This window comes from Microtus oregoni, unplaced genomic scaffold (genome assembly GCF_018167655.1).
Source record: "Microtus oregoni isolate MIOR12 unplaced genomic scaffold, Mior012 000038F_ref0000394, whole genome shotgun sequence".
Classification (NCBI taxonomy): Eukaryota; Metazoa; Chordata; class Mammalia; order Rodentia; family Cricetidae; genus Microtus; species Microtus oregoni.
The window spans coordinates 22,890,900-22,917,486 of record NW_024543097.1 but is presented as its reverse complement, the minus strand read 5'-3'; the positions used below and the strand labels follow the sequence as shown (position 1 = coordinate 22,917,486).

Sequence of the window (26,587 nt, the reverse complement as noted above, 5' to 3'; positions counted from 1 at the left end):
AGAAAGTCAGGTTCCCAGGCGCATGTGTTCAGAGGCCCTCTGCGTGATCCACAGGGAGTCACTGTCCTTTCTGGTCTCAGAGTCCTTGACCAAGAATGCGAGATCACAGGATATGTGCTCCCAGCTGCCTTCGCACTCTGACAATGCCCAGTAGATTCTTGACTACCCAGAGACCCTTGACACAAGGTCTCTCCTGGGGAAGCAACTGACCACAACGAGATGGGTAGTTCAGGATCTCAGATGGAACAGCGGGGCTCACCATGCTGAACAAACCCTAGACCTCTCTCACAGGCTATACCCATTGCCTGCTACGTGGCATCATGGTCTAACTCCGGCCTGGATAACTGATACTGCATACAGCACCCAGCTAAGTCGGGATTTCTGAGGTTCACGCTGGACATGCGAGAAGGTCATAAGCATTCCTTGTTACGGAATGGTGAGAGACCTGCGTTTTATTTGCTCAGTCTGCCCCCACTCCATGAGGTGGAGCATGTGTGTGCCCACTGAGAAGGGTCAGAACAAGAGAGAGGACTGTCTACAACTTAGTGACCTAACGCTCACAGCAGCTGAAGTCATTGTTGGCTCACATGCCAGTCCCACAGCCCACCGAAGGGTGCTTATGAGAACGCCACGGTCATCATCTGTGGGATAAGCAAGTATTGGAGGCCAACACACTTCAGGAAGGGCAGAAGCTGGGGACAAAGAGCTGGGAATGGTCTGGAGGACAAGATGGCGTCAACAGCGTGAGCTCCAGCATGGAAGCAGGCCCAGGAAACCCTAGCCACCCAGCTAAGAGCAGAGCTGAGCAGGGTCCATTGTGTCTGTCACCAAGCTGGATCTCAGGAGAAGGCAGATGTCCACAGGCATACCAGGACAGTGGTTCTCAACCTCCTGGTGCCATGACCCTTTAATATAATGCCTCATGTCGTGGTGACCCCCTCAACCGTAAAATTATTTTTGCTGCTGCTTCATAACTGTAATTTTGCTACTGTTAGGAATCATAATGTAAGTATCTGATATGCAGGCTATCTGATACGTGACTTCCTGTGAAAGGGTCATTTGACCCCCGAGGGGTCATGACCCACAGACTGAGAACCACTGTCCTAGGAGGTAAGGGAGGAACTACGGGGAAGATCAGTCTGCTAGATGTCTTCAAGGCTGGGTTTGCTCAACTGACAGCCTGGAGCTGACCCGCTGTGTGCGTTTGCTGGGACTGGAGCAGTGGAATCCAAGCTTAGGGCTGGCAGACGGGGACCGAGGGACAGGCAGGACGGTAGCTCCCAGGAGCCTTAGCTTCACCAACGGATGTCCGAGAGGCTCCAGACAGGAGCTGGAGCTACTGTTTTCCGGGTGTTTCTTTCCCTCACACAGCTAGGACACCAGAGCATGCCCCACAAAGTGTTCAAGCCGTAGAACAAAACCATGCTGGCCTCTCCTTTCCCTTCGTTCCTTAGTCAGGGGAAAGATAATGCGAGCATCAGGGCCCGAGGTGGGAAGGTTTTGCAAGAAAGGGAGGCTCAGCCCCACCTCTTCCTTCACCTGCCCAGTGTCTGTCCACACAGAGGAGGTGTCAAGGCCACACAAGTAGACCATCTTCCCATCCATCCTTTGCATTCTTCCTTGCTCCTTCCTCCCACCCCTGTAGTTCAGGGGTGTCAGTACAGTCTCCCTGCTTCACCTTCTCCACCGCCCCCTTTGTTACTTAACCTCGGGCCTCTATCAGAGAGATGATCTGCGCCTCAGGCACCTCTGACACCCTATGTAGGAAACTTATAATATGTGCAGCTCTTCTGTGTCTAGTGATTTACTGGGGACATGTTCAACAGGGCTCTACTGACCCAAGACTGGGATCACCAACTGTCATCCACCCTCAGAATGTCCTCACGATCACCCCACAGCTGCCCCAAGGGGACACTGTGAGCTCTGCCTGCTGCTCAGTTACATAGGGGTCCAAGTAGCCCCGGTACTCAGCAGGTGGGGGTATGGGACTGTGTCACCTGTTCAGGGGAGCATGGGACACAAAAGATAGACAAAGGGGAGGGGTACCAGAATAAGGGTAAAAGGGAGTGTCGGGGGACCTCTCAGGCCATGGAAACACAACGTGGGGCACCTCAACACTTGGGGTACACAAGGCCATTCTGCTTGACCCAGGGCCGCCTAATCAGCCCAGGACAAACTAGAAGCTAGCCAATTCTGGGTTCAGAATCTGTGGGTGCCGTCTCTGCTAGGTCTCCCTTTGCCTCTGTGTTCACGAGAAAGATTTTTTGCTGTTGTTGGGTTTGGGTTTAGGGGTTTATTGAATAAATAAGCATAGTGTCTATTATTTTAACCATATTAAAGTATGCATTAAAGTGACATTAAAAAGTTCACATTGAGAGAGAGATGGCTCAGAGGTTAAGAGCACTGACTGCTCTTCCAGAGGTCCTGAGTTCAATTCCCGGCAACCACATGGTGGCTCACAACCATCTGTAGTGATATCTGGTGCCCTCTTCTGGCATGCGAGCATACATAGAAGGAATGTTGTATACATAATAAATAAATAAAATCTTTAAAAAAAAAAGTTCACATTGTACAGCCACCACTACTACCATCTACCTTCATTTCTTAGAGACCTTGTCTCACTGTGTATCCCTGGCTGGCCTGGAATTCGCTATGTAAATCAGGCTAGCCTTGAACTCAGAGAGATCCACCTGCCTCTGCCTCTGTCAGACGGGGACACCCCTGAGCAGCCAGGCGTGCACCACCATGCCCGGCTAGACTCTTGTCTTCTGGAGCAGAAGCTGTGTCACCATGAGACACTAGCCCCTTGCACACCTCGTCAGCTACAGCAGCATGGGGAGAACGGTTGCCTCTGTCAATATGACAGCCCTAGGAGCTTCGTAGAGATGGAACTGCACAGTCCTGTCTTGTTATGACTGGCTTAGTTCACTCAACCTGACGTCCTCCAGGTCCATCCCTGCCGCAACTTGTGTCAGAACGTCCCTTCCGCTAAACACGAAGCAGTCATCCAGCTGTTCACACAGCCAAATGTGGCTTATCTATTCACCCGCCAGCAGACGCTCGGTTGCTGTGAACATGGAGGCCAGATCTCTCCATCTTTGTTTTCTGTTCTTCTGGGTACACACCCAGATGTGGAATTGCTCGATCACGTGGCGTGTGTTTGATTTTTGAGGAAGTACCCTGCTGCTCTCAGTCAGCTTCACCATTGCACATTCCAGAAGCGTTGAAGGCCTCCAGTTAATCTACCTCCTCATCAACATACTTTTCTACTTTCTTAACAGCAGCCGCCCTAATGGGTGTGACATTTGTCGGGACAGTTTTCCCCTGATAATTAGTAAGGTCAAACATTTTTGTAGGCTCGCGAGCCTTTTATATGTGTCCAACAGAGAAATATCTATTCCTGTCCTTTATTTCAATTTTAAGTTGTGCTGTATTTGCTGAGTGTTTGAAAATTTTTAGATATTCTAGATTTTATTTCTCTGTCAGATGGACGATTTGCAAGTATTTTTTTTTTCACATAATATCCTGGCGGTTGTCTTTTCTCTTTCTTAATATTGCCCCGAGGTATGAAGCGCTTCAATGTTTATGAAGTTCAAGTTATCTGTTATTGTTGACAGCCGGGCTTGCCTGGCTGTATCCAGGAAGTCACGACCAGATCCGGTGAGTTGGGCCTTCCTCATTTCTTTACGCCGTGGTCCTTGCCAAACTGGGAATGAGCAGCAGCCCCACACCCTCTCCTGTCACTAAAGGCAGTCTCTTCTTGGTAGTATCTTGGTATTCCTTGAGAATGGGTGACAGAGGGCAGGGTCCCTGAGCCACCCTGGCAGTCATGATCCAAGATCATCCACCAACCACCATCCTTTGAACGGGCCAGGTGAGCACTGAGCGGGTAGAGAGCAAGGTTCTCCTCTGCCCAGGGGAGCCCTCAGGTCATCCTTATCTGTATCCCTCTCTTCTTTATGCCATCGGCTGGCACTATGAATGTCATAATTTGCCACCCTGACCCAAACCTTTCTGGAGTAGGAAAGGGACATTGGAAGTCCTCATGAGGGAACCTGTATGTACCTTCTGTGTGAAGGTTGGGCACCCAGAGCCTCACCCCAACCCTGTCCTGGCCTCTCCACCTCACTCAACGGCCAAGAATGAGGATAGTGTCATTCAGTCTCTGAAGGAGCCCTGATGCCTAGCCCTGCTGGGCTCTGACATCCTCTGAGCACAGTTCATGTGGGGTACAACTCTTGTTGTGAAGAGGGTGGAGGTCACAAAGGAATGCCATGTCCTGTCCTTGCTTCACAGCCCCAGGATAGCTTGTCTGGCCGGAAGTGCTCTGGAATCTGACCTGCTGTCTGTGGCCGTCTCTGTCCCTTTGGTGGCTCTGTGCCCCGGAGACAGGGTGGACACCACACGTGCTGAACTCACAGGTCCAGAGGCGGCAGCTATTGCTCACAGGGAGTGATTCTCGAGGGTAGCCAAGGCTGGACTGACCAGGGTGCAGCCCCTTTGCTGTCAGAAGTGCATGCCCTGTAGGTTCTGGAGGAAGTGCCCTGTGCACTGGACTTCTTCTGGTTCACTACAACCCTGTTCGGTACCAAGGCTAACCTCCCACCATCACCAGGGTGTCTGTGCCTATGCAGATCTGAGGCCAGCCGTGGCAATGCTCATGTTCAGTACCAGAGAGCTATGAATTGTCCACCAAGGAACTGGAAATCCAGGGTTTGCGGTGTCCTGGCGCTGATTCAGGTGAGGTTTCAGGTGTGGAGCAAGGAATGATAACAAACGCCCCTCTGAAAAGGAGTCTCCCTACGAGTACGGAAGTATCGAACAGCCTGCCAGATAGGTGGCCACAGATAGAAGCAAATCAGCCACATGTTAGGAGGATGGACAACAGGGCCAGAGCCTGTCCTTGACAACTATGGTGGAACTCGTTCCCCATACTTCAGGACAGGAGATTCAGGGTACTGGGTCCAACAGTCCAGTCTGTTAGGAGGGAGGGTCAGGACTAGACGAGACCCTGCTGAGCCCCGCTATCCTCAATGGCCAGTCTCACAGGGTTCATTATAGAGTATGCTCTGAGCTGACCATGAAGATTCTCCTTGCCATTAACAGTACTATACCAGAAGCTACATTCATGGACCACACAGAGCATCAGGGGTGGATGCAGAGGCGGGGTCTTGGGCTTCTGTGCATGGCCAAGAGGGGAGAACTGGTGAACACTGCCAAGGTCCTCTCAGACCGCCCAGAGGAGGACAGACCAAGGTGATAGCTGTAGAGTGCATCCTAGGACCTAGAGACTGAAACTGGAGATCAGACAGTATGCCTGAATAGGGAACAGGGTGGCCCCAATTGAGAACCAGCCCTCCTAGTCCTAGGACATTCTGAAGATGCCTCACTGCCATGAGCTTGCGATGTCAGAAAAGCACGTGTGTCCCACACAAAGAAAACATATTTGAGCTTTCCATGTCAAATTTTATTGAATAACAATAAGTACACAGGTTTAGCAGTTTCAATAACATACATTTTTCATACAATTCCACCCTCCTTGGTCGTCCCATCCAAGGGGAGGGCAGATTCTGTTATTCCAATTTTAATTACTAATGTTAACATTGCTATCACGTACTATGCAGTAAATATATCTCTCTATCTGCATGCATATGCATAGGTTACAGCACAGATGAACAGAGAGGCTGCAGCAAAGTTCAAAAGGTCTCAGAAGTAGGTTGAGAATCTGTGCCGATAAGAGTATGAAGCAGACCTGTGCCAACAGGATAACCGGTGAGAGATGTGATTCTGTACAGTCTAGCAGGGCACACTGCAGAGCAGGTAACCTGCCAGGCTCCAAGGGGGAAGCATGTAGAAGATGGAGCCCCCTTTGCTCTGTCCCCCCCCCCCCCCATCCTTAGACATCCATAACACACATCTCACTACTGATCATAAAGTTCTTTGGCACATTACCTAAGTCAGTTTGTGACCCTGAATGGAGAACAATCTGCACCTTCGGGTGTGGTCAGCAAACAAACAGTCTCTCTGGACAGAAAATGGGGGCTCTAGGAAGAGGCTAGTCCCGCCCTCGGGTCAGCTTCACTCCAGGTCTCCAGGGAAACGGCTTCGGCCAACAGTGTTCCTTCATCCTCACAACAAGCCCTTACTCCTATTTCCAGGGAAACCCAGCCCTCGGCGTCCTGGTTGCCGCAGCAACACTCATGGGCTTGCTTGGTGTGTGGTCTCCACAATCAAGGTGGGGCAGTTGGGTGCCCAGGAGCAAGTAAATTCAACAGGGCAGAACCAGCATAGTGAGTGGCCCCAGGAACTGCACACGGGTGTGGGGAGGCACAAGGAGGAGACGTGCTGAGGAGTCCAGGCACTGCTTCTCTGAGGGGCTCTGCTCTCAGCCAGGATGAGCTCCACCTCCAGCAACCCTGAAGACGGGGACAGCACTGAGCAGTCTCAGCTGGGGCTGGCCACCGTGATCCAGGTCAGTGAAGTGGCTGCCCTTGGTGACCCCTGGAGAGCAGGTCTTGAGAGCAATTTTCCATAGGACATTGCAGGGAAGGCTGCTGCACCTCCCAGGGGCATGCGCAGCACGTGCTCATAGTGAATATGAGCATGTAAGCGCAGACCTTTGGACTGGCGCAGCGGCTCAGAAGGACAGCCCCCTGGAGCCCTGGGCTTGCAGCCTGCACACCAAGGTGGAGGGAATAGGCGCTCCTCTGTTCTGGTAGCCAGGTATGGGAGCAGTTGGAGCCGAGCTGGAAGGGAGAGTTCAATTTGAGGGGACCCCCAATGCCCACTCTGTCAGCTGCAGAAGTTTTATTTCTATCATCATGGAACTTGCTTGCAGAACAGCACTGATGGACTCATCCATCCCCACATCCCCGTCCTCTTGCCACCTCCCATTCCTCAAAGCTCATCTACTTGCCGGTCCTGCTGTCCCTCATCCCAAGCCTCCACATCCTGCTTGCCCTTCACTGTCATCATCCAACCACGCCAGCCAGGCAGTGCTCATCCCCTGGGGATCGCAGTGTGCCCCAGATGGTCCTGCTGACTCAGAGCACTCATTAATCTGGCTCTCAGCCCCTCAAAGCCATGCTGCAGGGTGTTGACGTGGTCCTAGGTAAACAGTGCATCAGATCCCCTGGAAGGAGTAGCTGCACAGAAGGTGACAAGTGGCTAAATAACACAGTAGCACCTTTGCACAACATAGGCATACACATCTGCCCACATAGGACAGACCGTGACACAGAGTACTAAAGCCAGTTGGGGTGGAGGAGATGGCTCAGTGGGTGATGACCGTTGCCATCAAGTCTGATGACCCAAGTCTGATCCCTGGGAGTCACGTGGTAAAGAGGTCCAAATGCCAAAATTTGTTCTCTGACCTCCCCACATACCCTATGGCTTGCACACACACACACACACACACACACACACACAAACATACACACACACAAACACACACACACACACCGCACACAAATCAATAAGTGTAATTAAGAAATAGGTTAGCTAATGCAACAAGACAAGAGATTGGAGGTCACTCTTGCATGCTCTACCTGGCAGGGTCTCAGGCTGAGTCCTGAGAGCAAGACTGATGACGGGTTCAGAAGGAGTGGTCAGCACACCACAGCTCACAAACTACTCCCAGCCCAGCACATCTGAGCATCACCCTGTAAGGACCTGGTCGGCTCCTTTGAGGCTTCAAGGTAGAAGTGAGTGGCCGTGTGTATGCCAGGGTACTTGAGGGAGAAACCCAGAGTGATGCAAACACCTCTGGGCATGGGTGATGGGGGCTTCTGCCTGCACCTAATCCCACTGTCCCTGGGAAGCTGTCACCTAAGAGTCATAAAGAGCCTGGTGAGACTGTTCTGTCTGCCAGGCCACACCCGCTATTTGCACAGCTGTGATTGAGATCTCTGTGCAATTACATCAGGTGAGCATGCAGCAGGAAGGCGCCATGAGATACCCAGATAGGCATATCAGACTTGTAGCAGGACTCTAGGGACCTCCAGCTCCTCTGGCTACATACAGGAAATTGTGGGATCCAGAGAAGGACCGAGGTTGAGTGGGGGAAGCCTCCTATATGACCAGGAGCATGGTCTTTGACCTCAACCTGCTTCTTGAGACGGGAAGGGCTCCTCAGCATCCCTCTTCCTCTGGCCAGAGTCCCCTTTCCCTTGCCTCATCTGCACACCCTCCCACAACAGCCTCTGCACAGTGCCCCAGAGCCCCAGCCCCCCAGGCTTTTTGAGAGCTAGAACTGGGGACAAGGACCAGGCTTGGGAGCCCTGAGCTTGATCCTGACGGGCGGGCCCACTGACTTGGTGAGTTCAAAGACCCCTAAAATTGCATATGAAATGAGGGGCTTGTCTGTGCACCAGGAGATGGAGCTTCCTGAGTCCCCTCAGACCCAGGTGATATGAGTGGTGTGGGAAGAGTCCCCCCTCTTGACTTGGTTGCTTTAACGGCATAGAACTTTTCGAACTGTTTCTTTTGGGTTAAGTTCTAGTTTTCTGGGAACTTGTCCATTATAAATTTTCATATTTGTTGGCAAAAGCTGTTGCTATGGTTTGGGTGTGGTTTGAATGTGCCCCCAAAGGGTTCACGAGCTGGAAGTCTAGGGGGTGACGGTAATGAAGAGTGGAAAGTGTTTAGGTCATAGGGCACTGGCCCCAGAAGGGATTGGTGGCTTCTTTCTGGCCCCCATTTCCTTCCAGGATGAGTTGTGTAAAAAAAAAAAAAAAAAAAAAAAAAGGCAGCAAATCCAACTCCTGCACTCTCTGGCTCCTTCCTTCCATATCCCATATACTCTTTTCTTTCACACATATGCCCACCACAACGGCTTCTGCCATGTTGAGCGATAGCCAGGCACCTCACCAGTACCCGTCAGAGGCCCTGTCTCCAGCTCCATGAGCTAAATGACCCCCATTTCTATCTATACCAGGGCCAGGCTCACCGTAGCAGCAAGACATGAACCAGGGTAGTGGCTCATAAGCTTCTGACTTTTTAATATCATGGGACCTGAAGCAGACAGAGCAGCCACCTCTGCTTCCCAAAGGGTCTGAAAAAGAGGTGTCCAGAACTTAAGACATGCTTCTTAAGTACAAGAAAGTGTTGGACTAACCAGGGTGAGGGGGTCTCCCTGAGAATCACCTGCTTCTTCTTCTCCTTGACTCTAGTCTTAGTTGGGGTTCCTATTGCTGTAATAAAATACTATGATCAAAAGCAATATTGGGGAGGAAAGTGCTGTGGCCAGCTCAGCCTGGATAGCCAAGACTGCTGGGGGTGCCAGGATTGAGACAGAGAGGCTTCTTTTCAGGTGGAAGAACAGCAACCTTTATTTTGCCCAGCAACCTTTTATATCTCTACTCCTTCTGTGGAGACCTACCGGCCAGAAAGAACACAAACATCCTTGTCAATTACAAACCACAAGGAAGTTCCACTGTCAGTCAGGGGGAGTGAGGGCAGTGGGATCACAACAGAAAAGGGTTCATCTTATTGCTGTAATCCATCATTCAGGGAAGTCAGGGAAGGAACCTGGAGGCAGGAACTGAAGCAGAGGCTTTGGGGGAAGAAGGCCTTGCTCAGCCTGATTTCTTATATAATGAAGGACCGCCTGTCCAGGGGTGGTACTGTCCTCAATGCACTTGACCCTCACACATCCATCATTAATCCAGACAACACCCCACAAGACTTGCATACAGGCCAGTCTTATAAAGGCATTTGTCACTATACAGCCCCCAAATAGTTTCATCTTCTCAAATTGTCATTCTCATTAAACGCCAGCTCTCCCAGCCCGTGGGAGCCATCAGCTTGCTCCCTGTCTCTGTGTCTTTGAACCTCACGTGGACGGAACTGTCTGTCAACTTATTTCACTTAGCATAGTGTCTTCTCAAGGTCTTCCCAGGTCATAGCATGGCTGAGGGACAGTTTCTCCTGTGGATGGACCATGCATTGCTCACTAAGTCATTCCTCCATGGACCACTAAAAGCATCACTGGGATACAGGCTCAAATGCCTGGGTCTCTGGTTTCATTTTTGTGGGGTCTGTGCTAGAAGAATTGAGGGATCCAGGGCTAAATACATAGGAACCTGAATTATTTTTCAGCGACTCCACTATTTTTCATTCCCACTCTCTTTTGCAAACGCATGTGTCTAAAGCAAGACATTGGCTGTAGGGACTGTTCTCATCCACCACTCATTTAACTGCTGACCACAGCCGATTTGTCAATGCTCTGGACCCGCCTGTTCTAATACCAGCTACCCAGGGGTAGTGCTAGGGCCTAGCCTTACAGGAGAAAACAGGTCAGACACCATCGTAGGCAGCCCTTTGCCCTCTGAGTGGCTAGCTAAATCCAAGGTCTCCCCAAAACAGCTGCTAACACTCGGGCATCACCTGACGCTGACTTAAAGGGCTCCTTCGGGGAAATTCACAACATGATGTCGGGGAGAGCTGAAGCACCCTGTTGGGGTACATGCTGGCCCCAGCCCTGCAGCCACACCAAACCCCTCATTGGGGCATTTGTGGGTACTCCCTGTGTAAACACTACTGATTATATCCCGGGGACCGAAGTACTAGATCACCAGATGTCTTGGGGTGGGCAGAAAGATCCAGAGCTCTCATCCCCAGGGACCTAGCCACTCCCCCTCATATTCCCCTTTCAAAGTCACTCCTCACTCTTAAGATCAAGGGTGTGAGGTCCCAGAAGAGCAGGCCATCAAGGACAGGAGCTGATGGTAGCCCAAATGTGGGCTGGCCACGGTGCTAACCACAAGTCAGCTAGGGAAGGACACATCGACTAGCTCTGTTCCCAGGGCCACATGCTCAGACACCAGTGCCTCTGCACTGACCAGATGGACCACATCTTCTACTCAGACTTCTCTTACCCATGTTGCAGAGACAGACCCTGCCCTCCTCAGCAGAACATTCCAAGCCTTGACAATGACACTCAAGTTTTCTGCCATGTCTATCCCACCTCCCCTCTCTCTGCTTCCTCCTGATTCCTTACTTCTTGCCCCTTTCTCTTTATCTTGGGCCTTTGCATGCTCTGCAGGCCTGCTGTCTTCCTCAGGACGCCTGTGCAGGTGTCAGGACAGAGGAGCAGATAAGACAGACAGCATCTCCATCCTGCTGAGCATTCCCTGCTGTGAGTCATTTTGTAGGTAGTGATTCATCCCTTTGGCCATTCCAACACGGCTCCCGATTACTTGTGCTGGGAACCTGTCTGAGCCTGTTTGGATGGCAGGCGTTGTGATAGGGGTAGAAGGATACGTTGTCCCCTTCATCCTCAGCCCCTGCGCCAACATCTAGTCCCCTCGTGACTTTAGACGTGTCTGCTCCAGGGGCAATGCCCATACCCCAGCTTGACAGGTACAGTCAGGGGTGGGAGTGAGGGGTGTCAATCAAAACAGAAGTAATGCCAGCCTGTGAGACACAGGAGTAGGCATTACAGGTACCAAGTCCAGCAGTACCGACCAAACCCTCTGCAGGAGAACAAAGTGTTCTGCGCCTACAATTGGGCCTGCTCTTGACCAGGCCAGTTCACTGATGGGGGTGCAGGAGGGTCCATGGACATCCAACCAGGTGCACACAAGGCAGAGGATTATTCAGAGACCTGGCTATCCAGAAAACTAGCCTCACAGGTATCTGGGGACCCAGGGTTGAGTCTCGGTCCTAACATAGACCCTGTCAGCAGTGCTAAGCTTGCCCAGCCCAGGCTTTCCCAGAGGGAGAAGGGCAGAATTTCCAAGTCGAGATAACTGATTTAAAAACGTCTGCTCCTGGACAGTGGACAGCACTAAGGAACTACAAACAATCTAACCTGCCTCAACTCACACACTGTCATAGCGTCTTCTACTGTCCTTCATGGTGGAGCCGGAGTTCCAGCAGCTGGGTAGGCCCTGCAGCCCTTCTGCGGTACTGGATGGGGCCACACAGGGGCACTGTTGGAGCTCAGCATGCAGACATTAGCAGCAAGCCTAACTACCCCTGTACTGCACTGTGATAGATACAGGATAGCTCTCGGTTCCAGGACTCTTGTCACCCAGCCACGTTCTGCCTGCTGCCTAGGTTAGGGCCTGAGATAGCATCCCACTGGGCTCGTCTGTAGAATGCCCTCTCCCTCGGAGACTTGGGGGGGGGGGGGCTGTCCTGCTTGCTACTGAGTTCTTTATTTAAAAGATATGGGCGAGTTCTGCCTTTCTCCAAACCTGAAGTGGCCAAGGTCCTTTTTAAACCCATTCTGCTCTTACCCTGGGGTACCAGCACCTAGACTGTCCCTCTGTTTGTGACCACAGTCATGAGCAAGAGGCTGTGAATGAGCTCCCGTGCATTGCCCTTTCTGCTTATTGACCCCCTTTGTCTCTCTGTCACACCAGCCCTGCCACAGGAAGACCCTGCTGGTCTTCAGGGAGTGGGGCAGTGCTGCTGGCGCTGTAAGAGGACCCTAGGGAGTCCACCAAGGGGAACTTCGGGGTAGTGGGAGCTTCCCACGCATGCCTTTGCAGTCCCTGCTTGGTTCTGGTTCAGATGGGAGAGTAGAAGTCAGCCCTCTTACACCCCTGGAGGGTTTAATGGGTTTTGTTTGTGTGTTTTGCCTTGTCTTGTTTTTTTATCCTTTACCTGCATCCCAGAAGGTGCCAGGCTACCTGCTGGGACCCCTTGGGGTGCCTGCCCCTGTGTGCTCTGTTCTGCCTCTACTGTTGGAAGCCACAGTTGAGAGGCCCCCCAAACCCTGCTCAAGAAGCCTCCTGCAGTGAACACACTCTGACTCCTCCTCCTGCCCAACCTAGACAGCAGCCCTGGCAGAGCCCTGAGAGCTGAAAGAGGCCATGCTCCTCTGAGTCTGGGCTCCCCACCGGTCCTTAGCAGTAGGTTGTGCTTGGATGTCGCCTGGATTCCCCTTCAGGGTGATCACCATCCCAAATCTGGAAGGGTCATGGCTGTGGGGCAGGAGCCTCGGAGGATAGGACAGGGCCCTAATCTGGAGCCCATCCTTGTGATAGGCTCCTTTCCTGGATATGAACATACACGGAGGGCTGGAGCCCTGCCCCTGACCTCATCCCACCCCCCATCTACAACAACTGCTGTCCCCCCACAATGTTTGAGTCAAGTTCAAGAATGGGGGAGGATGTATACCCCACCCCCACCCCCAGAACTCCCCATTTCAGTCTGTCTCTAGGCAAGGGCAAAAGTGCAGTGTGGGGTTCCTAGGCCACAGGAGGATGGGGAGGCCAGTTTACAAAGAAGATCTGAGCAGTTTGCATTCCCAGGGGACCAGGGATGGTGGGCAGTGTTGGGGCTCTTATCGGGGGTGTAGGCAGCTGGTGCTGTCTCCCTCCCTTCCAGACCTGAACCTCAGCCTTCACTCAGCCCCTGGAGCCCTGAAATCCAGGATGGCCTGAATTTCATCTCCATCACTTCACAGATGATGGCGTGATATATCCGTGGTCGCCTTTCATTTGATGGCACAGTGGGGACCCCTCCTCAGTTCTCTTAGAAGGGAGTTCTGCTCTGACTCAGAGAGTGAGGTAAAGAGACCAGTCCCCTTGATGGGACTCCCTCCACACAACCACAGAAGAATAGGAGACAATGGAGTTTGTCCCCACTGTCTCAAACAAACCCACAGGCACCCTACAGGGGCAGTGGCCTCCCTGGGGTCTTCGGCATAGGTTGAGTTGGGGAACACACTGAGAGGAAATAGGAAAGAGCAAACGTGAGAGGCAATAGGAAAGAGAAAACGTGAACCAGCTCATCTGAATCTGATGTCTTTTAGGAAAGTGACCATGGAAGTCCCTTTTGCCAAACCTTGGCGTCCTTCCCACAGTCCGAGGATCCCCCCCAAGAGGCTCTCCAGGTCCTGCTAGAACCTTCCCCCGAACCAGGCTGGATAGGAAAGATCCTGGTCCTCGAGATGGTTACCCACCCAGGCCTGGGGGGACGCTGGTGGCAACATGGACAAAGTCTGTGGGGCACACGCTGGAAATTCCCCTAGCCACACTCCCCACCACGGGCCAGACTTGGGATGGGGAAGAGGGCGGTCCCGGGTAAGATCCCACGAGATTCAAGCCCGGGTCAGCACAGACCTCCTTGCACGATGTTGCAGAGCCCCGCGCCCCTCCCCCGAGCCGTTTGTGTGGAGGCGGGGCGGCCCCCGCTTGCAATCCTCCCGCGCGCGCTAGGGACCAGAGGCGGGAGGGAAGGGCGGGCTGCCAGGGACGCGCCCCTCCCGTTCCCCCTCCGCACCCCTCCTGCTCTGGCTGGGCGTCGACCCATCGCAGGCACCCGGCCACAGCTGGAACCTATTACGCCCCCAGCGCCTCTCGGGACGTCCCGGCTAATAAGTGACCCTCTGTAAACGTTAGGAATGAGTCAAGTTTGTGCTGCACCGCTGCTTTCCCGTTAGCGGGTGGCGCCGTTGATGCTCCGGGGAGAGGAGGGAGGGGAGGCAGGGTCCTTCCGGCCTGGAGGGAACCTCTAAATAAAGCCAGCATCACGTCTTTAATCTGGGGGCCTGGGGTGCTGTTTGCTAGCCCCACTAGGCCTTAGGTTTCTCCTGTGCAAAACAGGACAGCCATGACTGGGTGCTTCCAACTCCTAGAAAAGCAGGCGAGGCCTTGGTGGTCTTGGGAAGATGTAGCAAGCAGAGCTCTGTTCCTCACCAGTGGAGCTGCTGCACCCAAGGAAATTTGTTTACCACCCACTCAGAGCAAGACTGGGAGGTCCTCTGGAGGAAAGCAAAGTGGAGGCACCTTCCAAGACCACCTAGGGGAGTAAGTGCAAAACCTTGAGAAAGTAAGCCTTTGCCCAGCCTGAGGGGCAGACTAGCCGGGCCCTGAACTCACTCATCTGCAGCATTTGACCTTTGCAGGATCCTTGGGGGACCAGGACGGGCCCTGTCCCGGGCCCTGGAGAATCTGGATATTGGGGTGACTCCAATCTGACTAACCTAAGAGAGGAGTCAACTGGGCAGGAGCACAGGCCTTTAATCCCAGCACTTAGGAGGCAGAGGCAGGCGGATCTCTGTAGTCAAGGCCAACTTGGCCTATGGAGGGAATTCCAGGATAGCTAGGGATACACAAAGAAACCCTGTCTCAGAAAGGGGGGGGGCAGTCATTATATTTAGGAGGACTAAGTGAAAGTCCTGGTTTATCTCCACAGAGATGTTCAGGATTCCGAGTAGAAAGGGGAGGTATGGGTAAGAAAGGTGGGTCGCTTGGAGAAGCAGGACCTCCCCACCAACGCAGGCCTGAGAGGCAGAACCAGCAGGGCTCCAGATAGAAAAGGTTGTCGGTGGGGGCTGGAAAATAGAAGTCAGGAGACTGCTGAGAGTCACCTGAAGGAGCTCTAGGTGGGAAAGGGATCTGGGGAGTCCCACTGTGGCCCTTAGCCAGCTGGAGGCCTCACAGGAGAGGTGAGGCCCAATGAACAGGCTATGGGGGTTGCAGGAGTGCGGCCATCATCCCAGAGGGGGCAGACCTCACTCTGCCTCACAGCTACAAGAAAATGTTGCTGAGAATCTGAGAGCCCAACGACCATGTCTAGGTAGGAATCATGGGTAGACAAGAAGCTGCTCCCCATGGTATTGATGACCTTGAGTTTTAGGGCCTCAATTTCCAGAGGTCTTGGGACCAAATGCTTATGGCTCCAAGCCTTCAGTCAGAAGTTTATTGCTTTGCGTGCTTGAGACCAAGGTCCATTGCTCTGGGCTCAGACTACCTGCCGGTGTCCTCTGTTCTAGGTACCCCAACTTGCCTCTGGAACCCTCGGCAGCTCTCCGAAATTCTTCTGGGGCTTGCAGTCTACCAAGTCTAGGCTCCACCCTCGAGCTCTTCACTGAGTTCTAGCTTTCTTGTTAGCTTTCTTTTTTTTTTTTTTTTGAAGATTTGTTCATTCATTATATATACAATATTCTGCCTACATGTATCCCTGTGGGACAGAAGAGGGCACCAGATCTTATTACAGATGGTTATGAGCCACCATGTGGTTGCTGGGATTTGAACTCAGGGCCTCTGGAAGAACAGCCAGTGCTCTTAACCTCTGAGCCATCTCACCAGCGCCTCTTGTTAGCTTTCTTAACTTCTGGGTTTCTGCCCTCAGTTGCTGTCTTGAACACTTCAGTTGCCATGCCCGGCGTTAGAGTGGCTCATAGTTCCAGGTGTCAGGCTTCTTGGCTCCTTGTACCCTCCAATGCAGCCGCTTCCACTTCTGCTAAGACTTAGAAGCTTGAGGTCTTGTCTCTAATTCATTCAGTCAGCCCAGCCCATGTTGCTCATGCTAAAGACCACAATGTGGACAAAGAAACCATTCCAGAACGAGCTTTTTATTGGCTCTGATGTTGCAACAGCAGAGGGTTGGAGACAGGAGACTGCTCTAACTCGAGAAGAGTGACCAGCAAGCTGCTTAGATAGCTGGGAAAGAGCGCCACACGCTTGCGGTCAGTCAACCCCAAGCCTCATGTTTTCTACTGAGTGACTAGAGAAAGTGCCCGCCCTTTAGTCTGAGTTGGCCCAGTACTTAGCCCAATCTGCGTAGCGCTAGAAAAAGGCTTAGAGGTGAGCTGCGCGGACCAAAGCTAGGAATCCTCTCAAACGGCCATTTTCTTGATCACCTCATTTCTGCCAAAGCACGGCCTGCGACTGGCACAATGCCAGCCTACAAATGGGGAGACTTAAGGCATGTGGCTTGGGTGGCCAGCCACGCCCCACTTTGCTGTCCCCAGGAGTCTTTGCTACATGGAAGTGACGGTGTGGTGTCACCTACTGACCCCAGTGAGCTTGCGCGAGGGGCCTGCAAGTCGCTCAGAGCCTGCATGAACCAGAGCTCTGGGTGTTTTTCAGAAGCTGGAAGACACCATCCTAAGCCCCATGGCCAGCAAGGAGGACCGGGCACTGACTGTCCGTGGAGAAAGCCAGCGGGCCTTACCCACCCCTGTGCCAGCCCGAATCCGAGAGATCGTGTCAAGCAGCCTGGTGGAAGAGCCACTCTCAGGTGAGAGTGCTGAAGCTGCACAGGTACCTGTGGGACCTCAGAGCCGTACACTGGGGTCTGGCCCTAGGGAGCCACACCGTTAGGACTGTCTGTGGCCCTTGCTGCCCATGCCAGACTCTCCTAGCCCCATTTTTCCCAAATGGTAAACAATCTCGCCATTAGGTCCCCAGGAGTCATGCAGATAGCTACAAGGCTGTTATCATATGGGGGTGATCTCTGTGTTGTGACACCGTTTTGTCATTGTGTCTTGATTTTATCCATCTTCATTTTTTTCCCCGCCAGAGTGAAAATCCTAAAGGTTGACATTTCAGTTTAAGTTGAGCCCAGACATCCTGGACTTTGTCTTTGCCCTCCATCCAGCCCCCCACACACCTTACCATCACACTGCAGGAATAGGCTCCGAGGAGTCCATCCATCCCTGCATGGAGGCCAAATAGGAGTCAAGCTCCCTGACCCCCAGTTGAGCTCATGACTCACTTCTGCTGGGGTTCTTGATGGCCGCTTTGTGTCATAATCTGGGCCTGTCTAATCTTCTGATGGCCCCGGGCTACTGTTGGGAAAGAACAGAGAAACACCACTGCATATTTGGAAAAGCAATCTTTCTGGTGATAGGGTCCTGCTACCCAAAAAGCAGCGTTTCCACTACTGCTCAGGACCCAGACATGATGGGTGGTACCCAGTGTCCCCACACATGTTTTGATGGGTAGGGACTTGGCCTGGCCATGCATGAGTCTGAGAAGGTTAAAGATGTTTACCAAAGGCAATAAGGGTAGGAAGGGTGCTTAGTAACAGGAGAGGAAGTGAAGTTCCTCATGGAAGCCCTCTCCTGTTGGTACAGGCCCTAGAAGTAGGGTGTTTGAGGAGGGCCCTGGCCTGATCTTAATGCTGTGCTCACCACAGGGCTGCGGGAGCTGCCAGCTACTACAACCCATACACAGGAGGAGAGCGAACTCCTGCAAGAGGAGCTGGCCCGGTTGGAGGACCTGTTGGCTCAGGCAGATGCTGAGCGGGAGGAACTGGTTAGCAGGTGTCACATGGTCAGCCAGAGGGTGAGTGTGCAGCTGGTACTTGCAGTCCAGTGCTCCCCATAGAGCCCTTGTTAGGGACCACCTCCCAGAACTGGTGATTATAGTGGTGGGGCCGTCAGTTAGTCTCAGGACCTGGGCAACAGATGGAGGCCAGACATAAGCACGTGAAGCCGATGTCCCCTTCAGAAGTATGTCTGCTCCAGGAGCTCTGTGGCGTGACCCAGTCAATGATGACCCGCTGGTCCTAAGGCTTTGTCAATCATAATCACAGAGCCAGCTTCTGAACAGAAGAAAGTGCCAGGAAGGGCTGGCGTCAGCCCCCAGGCAGAGTCTGTGGGCAAACATTTCTGCTCCAGCCCCTAGCCCTTTCTCATGCACTTACTTACCACCAGGCCTCGGAATGGGACAAGTGAGAGGTGACCTCTGAGGCTTCAACCAGAGGTTTGGGGGATGCCTGTGGGCTAGGGGATGCCTTTTCTATGAAGATAAAGAAACTCGAACAGAAAAGCGAAGGCGTTGTCCAGACCAGAGCCCTTTGTACACATTATCCTTTCCGAGTCACGAGAGCTTCAGAAGCAGAACTGAAGGATAGGACATGGTAAGGGAGAAGAGTGGGGGCTTTGACTCCCTAGGATCGACCACTGGGCCATCTATAGACCTAGCCTGAGCTCTGTGTGGCAGGCAGGATGAGGAAACTAAGGCCCGGCCCTGGCCAGTATTCCCCAACACAATGGTTCTTGTGCCCACCTTTGGGGGGGGGGTGCATCGCAGATATATTGCACATAATATATTTACATTATGATTCACAACAGTAACAAAATTACAGTCATTAAATATTAAGAAAATAGTTTATAGTTGGTGGGGTCACCACATCATGAGGAACTGTATTCAAAGGTCGCAGCATTAGGAAGGCTGAGAACCACCACACTAATGCCTTACAACCATGCCCAGGCCCAGCCCCGCCCTGGATCTGCTCGTCCTATGGCATGTAACTGTGACAAACCAAAGGCTTGCCATGCTTGGCCATGCCTTGGCCATGCCTCCAAGTACAACCACATTAGCCCTAAGGTGTCCACCTGCTGCTGGGTCCCAGTTTTCTGATGCCCTTTCCGCCAAGCATGGGAAATGCTGTTTTCTTTAGCTCCATCCCTAGAATCCCTCTAAGAAAGACTGGCTCAGGAGCTCCATGAGGCTATTCTTCCTGTGAGCCTCTGCCCTGGTGCATTCTGGGAGTAGGGATCTTTCTAGCACAGGGCGGGGGGGTGTTGGGAAGGAACTTCAGGGAATAGAAACTGCAGATGTCCTTCCAAAGAGGAGTAAACTAATAAGCTATGAGTCAGAGCTCAGCTCAGCCAGCTAGATGGGGGTGCCAGGAGACCCTGCCCCAAACTACTTCCCCAGCACGCGGGGGGAACTGGGCGAGGGGTGTCCAGCATGTCCTCCCCAGATGACAATACAATGCCTTATTGTTGGAGTCCTCTGATCCCAACTGTCACACTGCTGGTGGCTGAGAAACAGGTCTTTGGCCATCGGCCAGTCCTGTGTCCCATCACTGTGCCCTGCTACTCTTTGTATTTTCCTCCCAGAACTTCCTGGACCCCATGACTTCCTAGGCCCTGGGTTCAGATCCCCACTGTTGTAATGGCCAAGTGGTTCTGAGCAGTAGGCCTTGGGTATGCCTTCCCAACTCCCGCGTCATTCCCAGCCTACTTTCCTAACCCCTTGGGATAATGCTCTGTATTGGTAACAAGGGGACTTGGCTTCATGTGAGTTAGTTCCCACCTCCTAAGAATGGGGGTTGAGAGTGGAGGTACAGCTTGGGAAATAGGCCAGGTCAGAGGGCCCAGATTCATGCCCCATGCTTTTCAGCTGTCCCTGCTCCCAGCCACCAGGGGTGAAGTGTCTCCAGGGACCTCTGGAGCCCTGCCCCCTACGGTCCCACCACTTCCATAGTATTCCCAAGTCTAATAGTACCCAAGCATCATCCGCTCAACCAGTATGCTTCCCTTCCCCCTCCTCTGTGGGCCACAGGCACTGGACAGAGAAACAGGGTATGAACAGGCCCCTGGGAGGCCCTGTCTCCTGCCTTTGCCCAGAGTGAGCTTTATGTCAAAGATGCCCTACCTGGATGACTAAAGAGAGGTGGACCAGGTGGGTTCACACTCCTTCCTAGCTGCAGGCCCGCCTGGATACCACTGAGGCCCGGCTTCGGAAGTCAGAGCTGGAGCATAGCATGGACTTGGAAGAGGCCCTTAGCCGGCTGGAGGCCTCACAGCAGAGGTGAGGCCCAATGGACAGGCTATCGGGGTTGCAGGAGTGTGGCCATCATCCCAGAGGTGGCAGACCTCACTCTGCCTCACAGCTACTGGCCAACCCATCAAAGCTATTCTGAGTTAACTTTTGACTGTGAAAATTGGCGCAGGGGAAGGACCCTTGGAAGGAAGGGCCATTGTCAAGCAGAGCTGGGTACCATGCTGCTCTCCCTTGCTTTCCACCGGAGACCATTCCCATATCCTCACATACAGCTTCTCATCCCTCAGGGCCAGGGAGAGCGAGAGGGGAGAGAAAGGGCAGTCTGTAGATTCCCTGCCCTTGCCTTCCCTGTGGCACATGCCAGGGCACAGACAGTACAGAGCTGAGAGCCCTCTCATCACTGCTGGGTGAGTGAGACGCCTCCTAGTCTCTGTAATAGTGATTATCTTTACCCCTGAATACAGGGAGCAAAGACATCAGAAAGGCTTGAAGCCTTAATATCCCAAATTTGGGGCCAGGGTTCTTAAGAGAGGCCATCTACAAGTGACAGCTGGCATCAGAGATGGCCTTGTCGTCCTCTGCCCACACTCCTCAGTATATATTCCCACCCCCTAGACACGGGAGCATCCATGTCAGGCCCAGAGCAACTGAGGGGAAATCTGCTCACTCCTCCCCACCCACTGCAGGAATAGGTTTGGGCTCATGGGCAAGCTCCCCAAGGCACAGCCATTGCTAGAGGCTCCCTGACCCCATTCCCTGAGTGTGATGCCAGGACGCTTTGGTTATCACTGTTGGTGGGTTACCACAGTCAACCATGACCCACTGGCGTACACAATCCTGGGTGCCCTTCTCTAGCTCCCCTTACCACGCCAACCACAACTGCAGAACTCTTGGCTCCAAGCCTCTCTGATGTCAACAGGCCCTTTTGTTCAGACTTGGCCTGAATGCACCACACCCCAGTCCCAGAAACAGCCCTTAGAGCCCCACTTGAGCCGATCTCGCCATCACCAACATCCTGTGGTTGGCTTATCCTCTAGGAATCTGGCGGAGGGAGAAAATGCTGAAGAGCATTTTGAAAACCCATTTTGAGGGGGAAGAAGAGCCCCTGGGGAGCCTGATGTCTGAAAAACTGACAGGATGGCTAGCGTCTCCCATAGGTGCCCAGATCCTCCCAGCCTGCCCCTCCAAGGCTCCCTTTGAGCCTCCTGTACCTTATAAATTTCTTACAGGGAAAGGAGTGGCTGGGGGTAAGGGAGAACTTGGGAGAACAGGAGTCTCGGGAAGGAAAGATGATGCTGAGCTGGCCCTGGGGAGAGTTCTTCTGATGCTGGCTTCATGTGGGGCTCCTTCCAGGTGTTCGGTGCCACTTGGGAGCACAGGCAGGGGCATGCACCTGAGCAAGCGCGGGAGCCTCAGGGCACCGTTTAAGTGCTTGGTTTAGACCCCCGGTTTAGACCCCCTGGGCTCTGTGTGCCTCCTTAGGAAGTCACCACACATGAAGCTGTGGGTTTTGTCCATCTAGGAGCATGGGCCTCTCCCAAGTAAACACCCTCCTGCGGGGACAGCTGGAGCACATGCAGAAGGCCAATGACACACTGGCAAGGGAGCTGGCCAGAACAACACACAGCTTGCTCCGCCTGCAGGGCAAGCTGGAGCGGCAGGAGGTATGTCGCTGGTCCCCAGAGCCTGTCCCTGCTTCTGCCTGTCTGATTTGGTGCCTGCAGCCAACAGTGGTAGGTGGGCAGCAAGGAGCAGTCAGGGGGATGCTGGCTTCATACAATCCCTCCTGGGAGGAGACCTCACCATCCATTCTGCTTGGTCACAGCAGTCTGTGTCATGAGGGACAGCTCGGTCCCCTCTCCCCTTAGGGAAAGAAGAATAAGACTGGAGGGTTCTTGGGTCATTCCTGGCTCTGATGTGGGACATTGTTGGCCGCACAGAGAGGCTGCTTAAAGGACCTGTGTCACACAGCTGATCTTAAGCTCCTAGCCAGACACCACCAGAGACCCAGAGTCTTGTCCACTCGAAGTGGAGTCTCAGGGAATAAGGTTACAGGCCTTGGGAGGTATCTGGGTCTGGTCTACTGATCTGTCAGTGGACGTGGGACCTCCTGAGAAGGGTGTGGTCTTGGAGAGGTGACACTCTACAACTGAAGCCAAAGGAGTCCTTAGATAGCCCTGCTCCAGTGGGGTATGGATGCACATCCAAGTGCTCTGCACTCACCAGTGGCAAGATTTCCCTTCTGAAGTCACTTGAAGAATAGACGCGCTCATCTTTTTTTTTTTTTTTTTGATTTTCGAGACAGGGTTTCTCCGTAGCTTTTGGTTCCTGTCCTGGAACTAGTTCTTGTAGACCAGGCTGGCCTCGAACTCACAGAGATCCGCCTGCCTCTGCCTCTGCCTCCCGAGTGCTGGGATTAAAGGCGTGTGCCACCACCGCCCGGCTAGACGCTCTCCGTATGAAAGCAGGAGCCGAGGGAAATCCCTGGGCCTGGGTCCTCATAAGTCCCTTCAAACAAATCCATGTCAGAGAGGCCATCACTGCCCTGCCCTCCAAGGTCAGGAAAGGCAGCCATAGAGGCCCCCCTGCCCCCTGTCCCCTGTCCCACACCTGTCATTACTGGCAGCAACTACAGTTGACACACCTGTTGTTACCACTTCTGCAGGAGGATATCCGTGACAGTTAAGGTGTGAGGAGCAGGCACCAGAGAGCCGGGTCTGCCATCCCAGAAGGTCTGGGAATAGGCTTGCTGAGGCTGATAACAGCCATTGCCCTGCCCACATTATGTATCTGGGTGTGGTTCGTGCCACCCACCTGAGTGGCTTTCCCCAGTGTTATACAAGCAGTGTCCACAGTCACCTTGACTTTGCTCATTATGGGTCAGGTCCTTCCTCTCAGGCCTGTGAAGGGCTCTGCCTCTGGACTCTTTGCTGCTGCCAACAAGGCTATGACCTCCCCTGACCCTAACTCGACACAAGACTGTTGGTCTCCTTGCTCAGGCGACTTCTCCCACCTCGTTTTGACTTTGGCAGGCTGCAGCTTTCTATGACACACCCCAGTGTGGGTTCTTCCTGTTTATTCCGCTTGAGGGTTATCCAGCCTCTGTCCTTCCTCATGCCCAGAAAGGACCGTTAACCCTTTCAGTATTACCTATGCCCACCTCCCCCTCCTCTCATGCCAGCAAGGGTCTGTGTCAATCTTACACCATCTCTAGTGCTCAGAATTATTCTAAGTTACCCTGAGCCAGACTAATTTCTTCAGACTCACGTTCTTACTCATCACTGTCCCTTCTAACTTTCAATCGCCTTGGGCTCTGCCTCCGTGACTTAAAATACAAACAGTAGACTTCATCTTTAGGCGAATAGATTGAGTCTTTTGTAAACATCCCCTTCCCTGGCTGGTGTGGATCCCACGCAGCTATGTGGTGCTTGGTGTCTGATGCTCCACCACCTGCCCTCGCCTGAGTCTGAGCCGATTGTTTCTGCTGACCTCAGCGTTGTCTCCTTATGTCACTGGTGATCTTTGATTCTCTAACAGGGAGCTGGTTATTTTCCTTGGAACTTCCTGAAAATTCTTTGAAACTGGGATGAATGCAGGATTTTTCCAGAAAGGATTTTTAACTGCTTTTGATGGGGGCCTAGGGGCTCCAGTATTCTTCGGGCCACACTGCAATGGGCTTTCGGCTTGTGCGTTTGTAAAAATCTACATTGTGTGCATTTAGGCTACATGATGTTTCACCGTGGTTCCAGGCACAGCAGACACAGGGAAGAGCTGTTTCTTTTGTTTATTTGCTCTAACATTTTAGACAGGCAGCTTCTCTGCAAGACAGTGTGTGTGTGCATGCGTGCGTGTGTGTGTGTGTGTGTGTGTAAGCCTGTGTGTATGGCATGCGTGAGACTTGTATATGTGGATATATGAGTGTATTGTGTATATGTGCATGTGTGGGCGTGTGGTAAGTGTGCACGCGGGAGCTCATTGTGGTGAATGACATCTGGGTGTGTAAGGACATGTGAGTGAGTTTCTGAGAGCTGTTTGAGTACAGTGTGTTGCGGTGTGATGTTTGTATGGGTGTATGTTTGTGTGCATGTGAATCTGCGTGTCTGTGGCTCTGTGAGTGCTGGCATATGAGAACAGGATGAAAGTGTAAGCGTGTGCTTGTGGCACGTCAGAGGTCTTGTTCTCTGGTCTACTCAGCTTTAATGTGTTGAGTGCAGCTTTGGATGTCCACATGTTTGAGAAGACCCCCCCCCTTTGCTCAGCTCCCCAGAGTACAGAAACAGATGATGAAGTTGCTCCTTTTAGAAAGAAGTTACTTGGTGCTGGGTTCCTCGCCTGCACCATGTCCTGGCTGCATGCGCTCCCTGTGCTCGCCCACTCAGCCTTGTCAAGAAGAGGAAAGGTCTAGAATTTCATGCTCCCATGAGACAGGAGCCAGTCCGTCTCATCTCTGGGATGAGACAGAGCACAATCAAGTGTTCCTTGCTGGGTCCCAAGGTGTACAGAAGCGTGGTCCTGGGATCAGGACCCACAGAGGGCTCAGACGCAGGGTCTGCTGGAGTCAGGAATGGCCTCACACAGGAAGAGGTGTGGCTTTTAGACAGGTGTATGGAGAGTGTCCATCAGAAAGCCATGCTGAAGAGTCCTAGGTAGAGCTAAATCATGCAGGGACCTGCAAAGAGCTATAACGGAGCAATTGATACAGAGAACTCTGTAGGTCCCAGAGGTCAGCATACAGGACACAGTGAGATATGATGACAGGAAGGTAGCATATAGACTCCAAGAGCCTTCTGGTCCCCACTGTTTGTTAAAGGCTGTGGGCACATGTTATGATGGGCATGTATTTCACCATCACCAGCTGCCTCCTCCTCCTCCTGCCTGGCTTCTCTGCTAACTCCTCTGCTGCTGGCTGCATTAGGGTTCTACTGGGTGCTCTTGCTCAGTTTCTTAGCCCCTGCAGGGCACGGGTCCTGCATATCTTGTAGAACCCCCTAGCATCAGACCTCCCATGGCACTAAGGGGACAGGGGAGCAGCTCGTCCCTCAGAGGGCAGCACCAGGACCTGGGGGAGTCTTTCTGTTCTGGGGAGACCTGGTTCTCAGTAGCCCTGCCATGCCCTCTCCTGTGGGACAATACTCCCTGCTGCCATGGTAGGATCTGGAAACAGTCCTCTCTTGGAGGACATGGCAGTGTCTCCCATGTGGCCTTGGGAAGCCCATGGGATGGATATGAGGCTTGGACACCTAATAGGTGATCCAGGTTCCCCTTGCAGCCCACGGTAGGAGTGGGAAGGGATGTGGCCTAGTAAACACAACCTCTTATTATTATCAGACCAAAAGGTTGGGTCTGAGACAGCCTCGGGACATCCTCCCCCTGTGGAGACAAGCCAAAGCACTGCAGACACACCTGGCTGAGCTCCGGGCATCCACTGAGAGGTAAGTAGAAGTCCCCACCCCATGGCGCCTGAGTGGTAGGACTTGGCTCCTCCAGGGCTGCAATTGTGCTGGTTCTGGCTGCCCCCTGGGAAGGCAGACGTCTGGGGAGGAGAGAGGGAGGAGGAGAGAAGGGGAAATGAGGGCAGGGCATTGGCACATGTGTGGGAGGGCGGACACTGGCTTTCACAGGATTTCGGGGATCCATCTAGGCCTTTCTGAACACCTCGTGGCGATCCTAGGCATGCCCAGTTACCCTCCATGCAATCGTACCCCCATTTACACAGGAGGAAATAAAGGCCCAGAAGCCAGTGTCTTACTCAAAGTTTTCATTTCTGGTCAGACTCATCCCTGCTCACTCCTCTTTGGCTCCATCCAAATATATATATGTCATGGTGATTCTATGATATATAAGCCAATTCATAGCATACAGTAGGGCTTCTCCTGAAGATGGTCATTGTTCATGTGACCTGCCTCTCCCTCTGAAGCCTGCCTTGCAACATCCTGGGTCCTAAACTCTGAGGTCTGGCTTGCAACATCCTGGGTCCTAAACTCCCAGCAGCGTCATGAGGCTCAGTCAAGGTACAACTCTTATATTCCAGGGGTCTCGCTGACGTTCAGGCGGACATGGCCCAGACGGCCCAGCGCTTGCACGTGGCCTGCCTGAGCCTCGACTCCCACCTGCAGCTGACAGCCAGCAGCGTGACCCGTGACCTGGAGCAGCGGCTGAGGGAGCAGGCCAGGGAAATGCTGCAGATGCAGGGCCACTGGGCGGCTGAGAAGGTGGCGCTCCAAGCCAGGTGGGCCCTGGGCTCTGGCTGGTTAGTGCAGGGATGCCCACAAGGCATGGACTTAAGATGGTTGCAGTTTTTCCGGGTGATGGCACCCAGCATTCTG

At 53.0% G+C, this 26,587-nt stretch overlaps 1 protein-coding gene across 1 annotated transcript in view; it reads left to right on the top strand.

Annotated features, from left to right (window-relative positions):
* The first annotated feature begins 6,394 nt into the window (after window positions 1-6,394).
* The window catches only part of LOC121433538 (putative ciliary rootlet coiled-coil protein 2), a 62,081-nt gene continuing 41,888 nt past the window's right edge, over window positions 6,395-26,587 (top strand). The window contains exons 1-7 of the mRNA XM_041632003.1: window positions 6,395-6,472; window positions 16,830-16,980; window positions 17,881-18,029; window positions 20,182-20,288; window positions 21,784-21,925; window positions 25,590-25,693; window positions 26,293-26,490. Coding sequence (XP_041487937.1) covers window positions 6,395-6,472; window positions 16,830-16,980; window positions 17,881-18,029; window positions 20,182-20,288; window positions 21,784-21,925; window positions 25,590-25,693; window positions 26,293-26,490 — 929 coding nt within the window. The remainder of the gene's footprint in view (window positions 6,473-16,829; window positions 16,981-17,880; window positions 18,030-20,181; window positions 20,289-21,783; window positions 21,926-25,589; window positions 25,694-26,292; window positions 26,491-26,587) is intronic.